Genomic DNA, 11,264 nt, shown 5'->3' with positions numbered 1-11,264 from the left:
TTTGTCTAGTTTTGTGTGACACCCAAAGGCATGGTTTGCAGCGAATATCAAATTTGGAGCTCGCTGCTGAACTTATAGCACACCAGGATTATCCAGTAAGAATCAGATAACTTTCTAGAGTTCCAAATGAGCCCGCATGATGCCTGGCACGATATACCAAATAAGTTTAAGCCAATTGGATTTTCTTTAAACCCATCAATGTAGTCCGCTTTTTTAACTTCCCACCCAAACACACTACCCAATATGCCAATTACCCCTAGCCTTACAAACATTTTTCATAATTTTGGAAGAGTGTACATCCGCGCGATGAAAAAAACAACCTCGAAGATTTCCAACTATTCTAGGATATCAATGGACAATCCATTGCGTGTGCGGAAGCTATAGAAACTCTTCGATACGATTCCCTTTATATGGCCAACTTTCGCAAGATTTAACTGAATTCTGAACAGGCTTATATGACAATTGGTACTTAGTATGAAAAGTACGAAGAGTAATATGATTTTTTGTTCAAGATTTCTTCCCAATTATTACTTTTTGCGGTAATAGTCATTTTAAGATCCTCTAAGAGAATAATGCGCATCTAATAAAAAGGTATGTTTAATAAATCTTTCAAAATACTCTTTTTTTTTAATACTCATCCATCAACTTGTTTGGAAGATTCGCGGATTACTCTTCCAGAAGATTCGTTTCCGGACACAAATCTCCAGGGCCAATTGCTGGGAGGAAATTCCGAGACATCATTAACGCAGCAGCTGCTCGCTTTACATCTACTGGTCGAATATCCCAAATGTGGCCCAATTGCCCGGCGCAGGTAGTGGTACTCGCAGGCAAGCGTGATGGGATTCATTGGCTTGATCCCTTTAACCAGCGAGCTGAATCTGGAAATAAACAGGGTAGTCAACGAACATAAGCGGAATGTGTGGCTGGAACATTTGATGCAATCTAACTTAGGTGCCGGTTTAGGCAAGCTGTGGTATATTGTTAAGTCATTCTCGAACCTCGGTAGAAGGGATGACATGACCTCAGTCACTTTTAAAGGCGTAATTTTGTCCTACCCAAAAAGATGTTCCATATTGTTATTAAGCACCCAAGAGTGACACGACTAGAAGGAGAGCCATTCGTCGTATCCGTGGTTCTGTGCTGATGGACAGCTATCAGAATTTACCGTGGACAAAGTTACGAATGTCATCCGTGGCGCTAAGTCACCCAAGCCGTTGGCCCCCCGACGGAGTCTACACTGATGCTGAAGAATCTTGATCTACCTGGAGTGGAATACTTAACAACTTTCCTCAACCTGTCTACAAGCATTCTTTTTGTACCCTATGTATGGAAGATGCACTGATTGATCCCGCTACTGAAGCCTGAAAAATTCCCGGGCAGACCGATTTCCAAAAGCCAATACGCTTGAGGAGCTACTCCCCCCGAGCCTCGTTGGAGAATTTTCATTCGCCAAGCATAAGCATGGATTTTGAACCCTGCACGGGATAACTACGTACACCGCACAGGCTGGAAATTTGAGCTCTTAAATATGTGATGTTCATAGTTATAACGAGAGGCCTGGATGGCCATAGTTTGCGTATAGTGGAATATCGAGTAGAGAGTCTCAGTAAGAGGCTGGGTGCAGCGGCTTTTACTTAAGGTATGTAAACATGGTATGAAGATGTCATATGACATCTCACTTGTTGTATTCGCATGTAATTGAAAATGTTTGTCAAAATTGTCAATTTACATACCGTTCATCATTTTTACTATCACACCTGTGTGTTATTTTCGTATGACATATTTTTTTGAGTATTTGAGTACTCGAACACACTTAATAGTTCTGTTCGCTTACTTGTCCAGTTAAAAATTGCAGGAGCGTAATCGCAGCCTTCACTCTCTCTTGTTATTTATTTGAATTAAACAGCTGTTCGATGCTCCAAATTTTTGCTGGGAAACAAACTCTCAAAATTGTGCTCGCTTTCACGCAATCTCCCGCTCTCTTCTGCTGGCAAATAAAGTAAGCGAAAGAATTCCAGTAACTATTTGGGCAAATTTGGACCAAATTTTGGGTAGAGAAGAGAATGCTCATGCATACACATATACCTAGATGTCTTTTACAAAAATTGCCTTGATAGTTGAGTTTTTAAGTTGTATGTCGGCTGGTAGCCTTTCACAACCATGTTTAGTGAATCTTGCTGGACGAGTGCAATTAAACGCTTGCAATTAAAACTTGACGTATGGGTAATATTGATATTCCCCATGAAATACAGTATATAGCGTAAATTAGAAGGCCAATACTTATGGTTAATGGCAGTGGCGAAGTATTGTCCAATTGTTACTCGGCTTTATTTAGAATTAAAACAAGTAAGAGCGTGCTAAGTTCGGCCGGGCCGAATCTTATATACCCTCCACCATGGATCACATTCGTCGAGTTCTATGCGCGGTTTCCCTTTTTAGGCAAATAATGAATATTGAATAAGAACTGAAGTGCTATTGGAGCTATATCAAGTTATAGTCCGATTCGGACCAAAAATTAATGCTGAACATTGTAGAAGTCATTGTGTAATATTTCAGTTCATTCGGATAAGAATTGCTCCTTGTAGGGGCTCAAAAAATAATTTATTCAGGCCATATCAGGCACGTATGTTGAAGGTCATGAGAGAAGCCGTTGTACAAAATTTCTGCCAAATTGGATGAGAATTGCGCCCTCTAGAGGCTCAAGAAATCAAGGTCCCAGATCGGTTTATATGGGAGCTATATCAGGTTAGGTACCGATTTACGCCATACTTAACACAGTTATTGGATATCATAACAAAACACCTCATACAGAATTTCAGCCAAATCGGATGAGAATTGCGGTCTCTAGAGGCTCAAGAAGTCATGATCCAAAATCGGTTTATATGGCAGCTATACCAGATTATGAACCGATTTGAATCATATTTAACATAGTTGTTGGAAGTGATACCAAAATACTACGTGCAAAGATTCAATCAAATCGGACGAGAATTGCGCCCTCTAGAGGTTCAAGAAGTCACAACCCAAGATCGGTTTATATAGCAGCTATATCAAAACATGGACCGATTTGGCCCATTTACAATCCCAGCCGACCAAGACTAATAAAAAGTAGTTGTGCAAAATTTCAATCGGCTAGCTTTATTCCTACGAAAGTTAGCGTGCTTTCGACTGACAGACGGACGGACATGGTGTTACAAACTAAATGACGAAATTAGTATACCTCCATCCTATGGTGGAGATCATAGAAACAAAACAATCAAACAAAACTCGTACCCTTTCTTATTTCAATATTTTCTAACATTGTGTAGTAGCCGCTTGTATTTTTCCACTCCCTTAGAGAATTCCATCATTCCGCCATAAATGCACTGCTTTAACAAATGTTCCTCGGTCGGTAGTTGTTGTTGCTTTTTCCTACCCAAGTAATCCCAATATTTAATGTGCCTTATTTGCTCATTAAATGAATGCGAAGCTTATAGTTTAACGTCTCATCTTCCAAGGCTAATAGCACTGCAAGTGGGATACACACATACACATCTGATGTCCTGTACCATAAAAAAGTATAAAATGTGGGTTAATTTATAAACAATAACCTATAAAAAAAAAAAAACATACTATAATCTATAGTTAAACTATTAAGTATCTACATAAAGCCATACAGAGCCATAAAACCAAGCAGGCGACAGGCAATGAGATATTCAATCCACACCGAAAAAGCAAACACAAATAAACGCCATTCATAATGCCTCTTGGAGACGTTGCGATGCATGTCACTCACTAAGGAAGCAGGCCCTCTGGATGGCTGCCTGTGGAGCATAGGGAGGGGGCAAAGGAATATTAGTCGTTGTCAATGGGGGGAATGTTTGTTGCTGCCAACTGTTGTTGCATAAGGAATGAAAACACTAATTACGCAGAGAAGCTCACATCACAACATCATGCTACACCATGTTACGCCCCATCAGTCCTGAAGTGTTAGCTGCAGCTGCAGCGGCCACTTCCATCGCCTTTCATTATCGATTTTCTTTCACATTTCAATTGAGACCACACTCCAATGTGTGCTGCTCTACAGTGGCCCTTAGTCGGCTTTGATCACTGTGCGAGCGTTTCAAACCGGTACGCCAGCGTTTCAGGCATCCTACAATGTAGGAATGTTTGGTGCGACTCAAGACATACACATACGGATCTGAAGTGAAATGAAGGGCCATTAACATGTCAGCGATCAAAAAGAAGGGATGAGCCTTTGGTACACGATTTGGTGCTATTGCCATGGGTATGGCGATCTGGAAAAACAAAAACACATAAAGCTTTGGTTAATTAAAGCAAAGTTGTCGATCATCAAGTCTTAAGAAGGTGAGGTGCATTAAGATGGGTAAGACAAAAAAAACAAGAAATAAATTTTTACTAAAATTTCAAAAAAAAAATATTTTTTTAAAAATAAAACTCAATAATTATCTATATAAATAAATTTAAGAAATAAAATAATGGTAGAGAGATTTTGTATATCCATAATGAAAACAAAAATCCTACGAAATTTTCTACACAGAAAAAAATAAAAATCGGTTTCAATCACGAAATTAATTGATCCAATTAATTTTTTAATTGAAACAGCTCCATAATGATAATATCAATCACAGTTATCGAAAAAGGTGATTGAAAAACATTTTCAAAATACAATTAAAAAAATGATTTAACGATTTTGGAATTTCCAATTAATTTTTTAATTGATCCAATTAAATCAAGTAAAAAAGCGTTACGTTCGGCCATGCCGGGTAAATATGTAAACCACCTTTCGTCAAAATCTGGTGAAAAATGCATACCTTAAGCCCCATAGCAGCTATATCGAAATATGTTCCGATTTGGACCAAATACTAATCAGTTAAAGTCATTGTTCAATTGTGTATAACAAAATATTGATCTTTTAAGTAGCTATAAATAAAAATAAACCGAACCATATACGACACGGATGTCGAAAAGCCTAACATAAGTCACTGTGTCAAATTTCAGTGAAATCGGATTATAAATGCGCCTTTTATGGGACCAAGACTTTTAATCGAGAATCGGTCTATATGGCAGTGTCGAAGTGTCTAACACACCTCACTGTCCCAAATTTCGGCAAAATCGGACAACAAATGCGCCTTTTATGGCCACAAAACCTTAAATCGAGAGATCGGTCTATATGGCAGCTATATCCAAATCTGGACCGATCTGAGCCAAATTGAAGAATAATGTCGAAGGGCCTAACAAAACTCATTGTCCCAAATTTCGGTGACATCGGACAATAAATGCGCCTTTTATGGGCGCAAGACCTTAAAACGAGATATCGGTCTATATGGCAGCTATAACTAAATCTGGGCCGATCTGAGCCAAATTAAAGAATAATGTCGAAGAGCCTAACGCAACTCACTGTCCTAAATTTCGGCAAAATCGGGCAATAAATGCGCCTTTTATGGGCGCAAGACCTTAAAACGAGATATCGGTCTATATGGCAGCTATAACCAAATCTGGGCCGATCTGAGACAAATTAAAAAAGAATATCGAAGGGCCTAACACAACTCACTGTCTCAAATTTCAGCAAAATCGGATAATAAATGTGGCTTTTATGCGCCTAAATCGGCGGATCGGTCTATATGGCACCTATATCCAAATCTGATCCGATTTGGGCCAATTTGAAGAAGGATATCGAAGAGCCTAACACAACTCACTGTCCCAAATTTCAGCAAAATCGGATAATAAATGTGGCTTTTATGGGCCTAAGACCTAAATCGGTGGATCAGTCTATATGGGGGCTATATCAAGATATAGTCCAATATAGCCCATCTTCGAAGTTAACCTGTTTATGGACAAAAAACGAATCAGTGCAAAGTTTCAGCTCAATATCTCTATTTTTAAAAACTGCAGAGTGATTTCAACAGACGGACGAACTAGGTCCTCTTAGATTTTTACACTGATCAAGAATATATATACTTTATAGGGTCGGAAATGGATATTTCGATGTGTTGCAAACGTAATGACAAAATGACTATACCCCCATCCTTCGGTGGTGGGTATAAAAATGATTGAATTTTTTGACATTTTCAATAAATTTTTTAATTGATCCAATTAAAAAATGATTGAATATTTCGAAATATCCAATTAATTTTTTAATTGAATCAATTAAACCTTTTAATTGAAAATATTCAAATGGTATATTAAAACTTTTGCCGAAAAGCGTGCCCTCGATTTCGAAGCAAAATGGTTCACATATGTAAAATTCCTAGAACACGAATTTAAGCTTTATCTTTGGGTCTATGATAATTCCGTAGAAACAAAACACCTCCGGTGATTTTTTCCAAAAATGAAACGGAAATATATACAATAACTTTATGAAAAGAAAAAAATATTAGATCGATGCTAAAGAAGACGGTATGCCGTTAAGGTAGTCGAAGGACTGTTTGAGGGGAAGATATATATTCTATATATAAAGAGTATTTATCAAAATCTTTAGCGGTTAGATGTCTCCAAAGGCGGACAGCTGTAACAGTGCTGTTGGGTCTAAAAAAGTTTCCGATTGTAATTATAAAATTATTGAAAGAACTTACTGCATAGGCAACTTAAATTTCGCCATTCTGTTTGTAACACCTCGAAATATGCATCTGAGACCCCATAAAGTATATATATTCTTGATCGTCATGTCATTTTAAGTCGATCTAGCTATGTATGTCCGTCTGTCTGTCGAAAGCACGCTAACTTTAAAAGGAGTAAAGCTAGGCGCTTGAAATATAGCACAAATACTTTTTATCATTATAGGTCGGTTGGGATTGTACATGGGCCAAATCGGTCCATGGTTTGATATAGCTGCCATATAAACCGATCTTGGATCTTGATTTCTTGAGCTTCTGGAAGGCGCAATTATCGTCCGATTTTTGCACGTGGTGTTTTGGTATCACTTCGAACAACTGTTAGGTATGGTTCAAATCGATTCATAACCTGATATAGCTGCCATATAAACCGATCTTGGGTCCTGACTTTTTTTGGGCTTTTCGAGGGAGCAATTCTTGTCCGATTTGGCTGTAATTTTGCACATAGTGTTTTGGTATCACTTCCAAAAACTGTTCGAAGTATGGTCGAAATCGGTTCACAACTTGGTATAGCTGCCATATAAACCGATCTTGGATCTTGACTTCCTGAGCCGCTAGAGGGCGCAATTCTTATCCTATTTGGCTGAAATTTTGCACGAGTGTTTTGTTATGACTTTCCTTAATATGGCGCAAATCGGTACATAACCTGGTATAGCTGCCATATAAGCTGTTCCGGGATCTTGACTTCTTGAGCCTCTGAAGGCCGCAATTCTCATTCGACTTGGCAGAAATTTGTACCACGGCTTCTCCCATGACCTTCAATATACGTGTTCAAAATGGTCTGAATCGATTTATAGCTTGATACGGCTCCTATATAAACCGATATCCCGATTTTGCTTCTTGAGCCCCTACAAGGCGCTTTTCTTATCCGAATGGGCTGAAATATTACACAATGACTTCTACTGTGGTCTTCAGCATTCAATTCGCTTATGGTCCAAATCGTACCATAAGCTTGTTTAAAGCTTAAAAGCAAAATTTGAATGACACTTTTTATCAAAATATGATTATTTTTATACCCACCACCCACCATTCCGTTTGCAACACATCGAAATTTCCATTCCATTTCCGACCCAATAAAGTATATATTGTATATTCTTGAGCAGCGCAAATATCTAAGACGATCTAGCCATGTCCGTCCGTCTGTCTATTGAAATCACGCTACAGTCTTTAAAAATAGAGATATTGAGCTGAAATTTTGCACAGATTCTTTTTTGTCCATAAGCAGGTTAAGTTCGAAGATGGGCTACGTCGGACTATATCTTCATATAGCCCCCATATAGACCGATCCGCGGATTTAGGGTCTTAGGCCCGTAAAAGCCACATTTATTGTTCGATTTTGCTAAAATTTGGGACAGTGAGTAATGTTAGGCCCTTCGACATCCTTCTTCAATTTGGCCCAGATCGGTCTAGATTTGGATATAGCCGCCATATAGACCGATTTCTCGATTTAAGTTTTTGGGCCTATAAAAGGCGCATATATTGCCCGATGTTGCCGAAACTTGGGCCAGTGAGTTAAGTTAAGCCCCTCGGCATACTTCTTCAAGTTGGCCTGGATCGGTCCAGATTTGGATATAGCTGCCATATAGACCGATCTCTCGATTTAAGGTTTTGGGACCATAAAAGGCGCATTTATTGTCCGATTTCGCCGAAATTTGGGACTTATGTGAGGCTTTTCGGCATCCGTGTCGTATATGGTCATATCGGTTTATTTTTAGATATAGCTACTAAAAAGACCAATATTTTGTTATGACTTGTACTTATAAGTATTTGGTCCAAATCGGAACATATTTCGATATATTGTAGCTGCTATTAGGCATAAGGTATGCATTTTTCACCGGATTTTGATGAAATTGGGTTTACATATATAACCGAGGTGCTGGGTATCCAAAGTTCGGCCCGGCCGAACTTAACGCCTTTTTACTTGTTTAAAGCTTAGATCTTTCGTAAAGACACAATTAGGTTAATTCTTTGTATAATACTTAATCGTTGGCAGTAAATCCTTTTGACACATTTTTCTTTATCCCCATCATAAATACATACCATTTGTGGCATCCAACAGATAACGAATGATATGCTCAAGAACAACATTAATTTAGCAAATTTTATTTCATCTGGCGATGCGTGTGCCGACAGGGTTACGCTGTTGCTGTGATGATATTGTGGTACATGGTTGGTAGTACTACCGCCGTTCTGCTGATAAAGTGTTGTGCCGCTGGAACTTTCACCATCGATTTGTGAGCCTTTCTCGCTGCGATGCACCATGTCGTACGTCATGTGACGTTGGGTGGTACGTGTGCGCCCAATGAAGCATAGAACGCGCATAACAAACAAATTACATGCGACTATGACCACACAGAGCAGAGAGCCTGCAAGACATAAGAAACAATAAAAATGAAATAGACCAAAGACTTATTTGGAGGAGCATCTAATGTTGATAAATGATAATGGCAATATTCATTAAAGGAGTCAGTAGTCAACCATGTAATCAAGAAACTGTCAATTGGTTAGCAAATGGGCCTTAACGGATGATGGAGGCATTGAAAAACTGGAGAGTTATTTGCCACAAGTAAAGTGACATTGGAAACTCATAGCAATTTTGGAAAGCTTATGGTGTTGCAAATGCAAATTTGCTCATGAACATTTCATTAAGGAACAGGGGCAAACTTCTCACATATCCATGGGTGTTGTCCGATTCAATTTTAAGCTCAATGATAAGGGACTTCCTTTTTATAGCCGAGTCCGAACGGCGTGGCGCATAGAGACACCTCTTTGGAGAGTAGGTTTTACATGGCAAAATACCTCACAGATATCGCCAGTATTGGGGGGGATAACCACCGTTGAAAATTTTTCTAATGATCTCGCCAGGATTCGAACCCAGGCGCTCAGCGTCATAGGCGGACATGCTAACCTCTGCGCTACGGTGGCCTAATGGTGTAAGTACTTAAAAAATCGAAATCAATTAACGCTATCTATAAACAGTGAACCCTTTTAAGAACCCGAGTATTGCCCAGGAAGATATAAAAAAAGATAGCCGAGAGGGAACCTATGATTCTATCGCCAAACGAAGCAAATATTTCCAAGCACTTCAATATTGTGCACTTTTTTCAATTTCCAACCACAGGCTTCTTACTTCCCTGATCTTTCATGCTTTGGAGTTCTGGTCTTCTTTAAACCTCCTAAACCGTCAGGTGTGTTTTCAAATGATTTTCTGACTGAAGCATCTTCTTTAATTTTCCCAGTGTATGTATTGCAGTATTTTTCAATAGTCGGTCTGCTCGTAGTACATGTTTAGCTGTCAATTATAACTTCTAATACTCTATTCTTAGTCCTCATTACTAAATCAATCATCAGTCATATGGTGATATCATTTGTTTTATCCCACACGAAAGGTACTTTGCATGGAATTTTTGCAGATAAGACGCTGCACCTTTTCTATGAGTCTTATTTGGCAAGTTGCCTTATTGCTATGCAGTCAAGGCCTTCAATAAAATTCAATTCTGCCATTAATTCTTTTATCTCTGCAAGTGTTAACTGTAAAATCTAAATATCCGAATATTTTTGCTGTTTATCATTTGTGACCACTGGTCTAGAATTTAAAGTGCCTTTTGCTGGGTTTGCTATGCCAATCACTTTCCAGGTATAAATATATGGCATACAACTTAAAACCTAAATTAATAAAAACAAGCAAGAGCGTGCTAAGTTCGACCGGGTCGAAACTTATATACCCCCCACCAAGGATAGGGTTTGTCGAGTTCTTTGCGCGGTATCTTTTCTGAGGCAAACAAAGAATAATGAATAAGAACTGTTATGGTATTGGAGCTATATCAAGTTATAGACCGATTCGGACCATAAATGAATTGAATGCTGAACATTGTAGAAGTCATTGTAAGAAGCAAAATCGGGAGACTGTTTTTTATGGGAGCTGTATCAAGTTATATATCGATTCAAACCATACGTGTCCAATGTATGTAGAAGGTCATGAGAGAAGTCGTTGTACAAAGTTTCTGCCAAATCTGATGGGAATCGCCCCCTCTAGAGGCTCAAAAAGTCAAGATCCCAGATCCGTTTATATGACAGCTAAATCAGGTTATGAACCGATTTTAACCATACTTAGCACAGTTGTTGGAAGTGATACCAAAACACTCCGTGCAAAATTGCATCCAAATCGGACGAGAATTGCGCCCTCTAAACGCTGAAGAAGTCAAGACCCATGATCGGTTTATATGACAGCTATACCAGGTTATGAACCGATTTGAACCATACTTATCACAGTTATTGGAAGTTATACCAAAACACTACGTGCAAAATTGCATCCAAATAGGATAAGAATTGCGCCCTCTAAAAGCTGAAGGAGTCAAGACCCATGACTGGTTTATATGGCAGCTTTATCAGATTATGAACCGATTTTAACCAAACTTAGCACAGTTGTTGGAAGTGATACCAAAACACTCCGTGCAAAATTGCATCCAAATCGGACGAGAATTGCGCCCTCTAAACGCTGAAGAAGTCAAGACCCATGATCGGTTTATATGACAGCTATATCAGGTTATAAACCGATTTGAACCATAATTGACACATTTGTTGGAAGTCATAACAGAATGCCTCGTGCAAAATTACAGCTAAATCGGACGAGAATTGCGCCCTGCAGAGGCT

The 11,264-nt window shown here is 38.8% G+C and overlaps 1 protein-coding gene across 1 annotated transcript in view; it reads right to left on the bottom strand.

Annotated features, from left to right (window-relative positions):
- Window positions 1–251: 251 nt before the first annotated feature.
- LOC106094232 (prostaglandin E2 receptor EP2 subtype) overlaps window positions 252–11,264 on the bottom strand; it is a 41,197-nt gene continuing 30,184 nt past the window's right edge. The window contains exons 4-5 of the mRNA XM_013261435.2: window positions 8,652–8,977; window positions 252–4,274 (exon numbers count right to left, since the gene is read on the bottom strand). Of these exons, the coding sequence (XP_013116889.2) occupies window positions 4,026–4,274; window positions 8,652–8,977 (575 nt within the window). The 3' untranslated portion in view covers window positions 252–4,025. The remainder of the gene's footprint in view (window positions 4,275–8,651; window positions 8,978–11,264) is intronic.

Source organism: Stomoxys calcitrans, chromosome 1 (assembly GCF_963082655.1).
Source record: "Stomoxys calcitrans chromosome 1, idStoCalc2.1, whole genome shotgun sequence".
In the NCBI taxonomy this organism is placed as follows: domain Eukaryota; kingdom Metazoa; phylum Arthropoda; class Insecta; order Diptera; family Muscidae; genus Stomoxys; species Stomoxys calcitrans.
The sequence above is the reverse complement of the archived record's forward strand: the minus strand, read 5'-3'. Positions and strand labels throughout refer to the sequence as shown.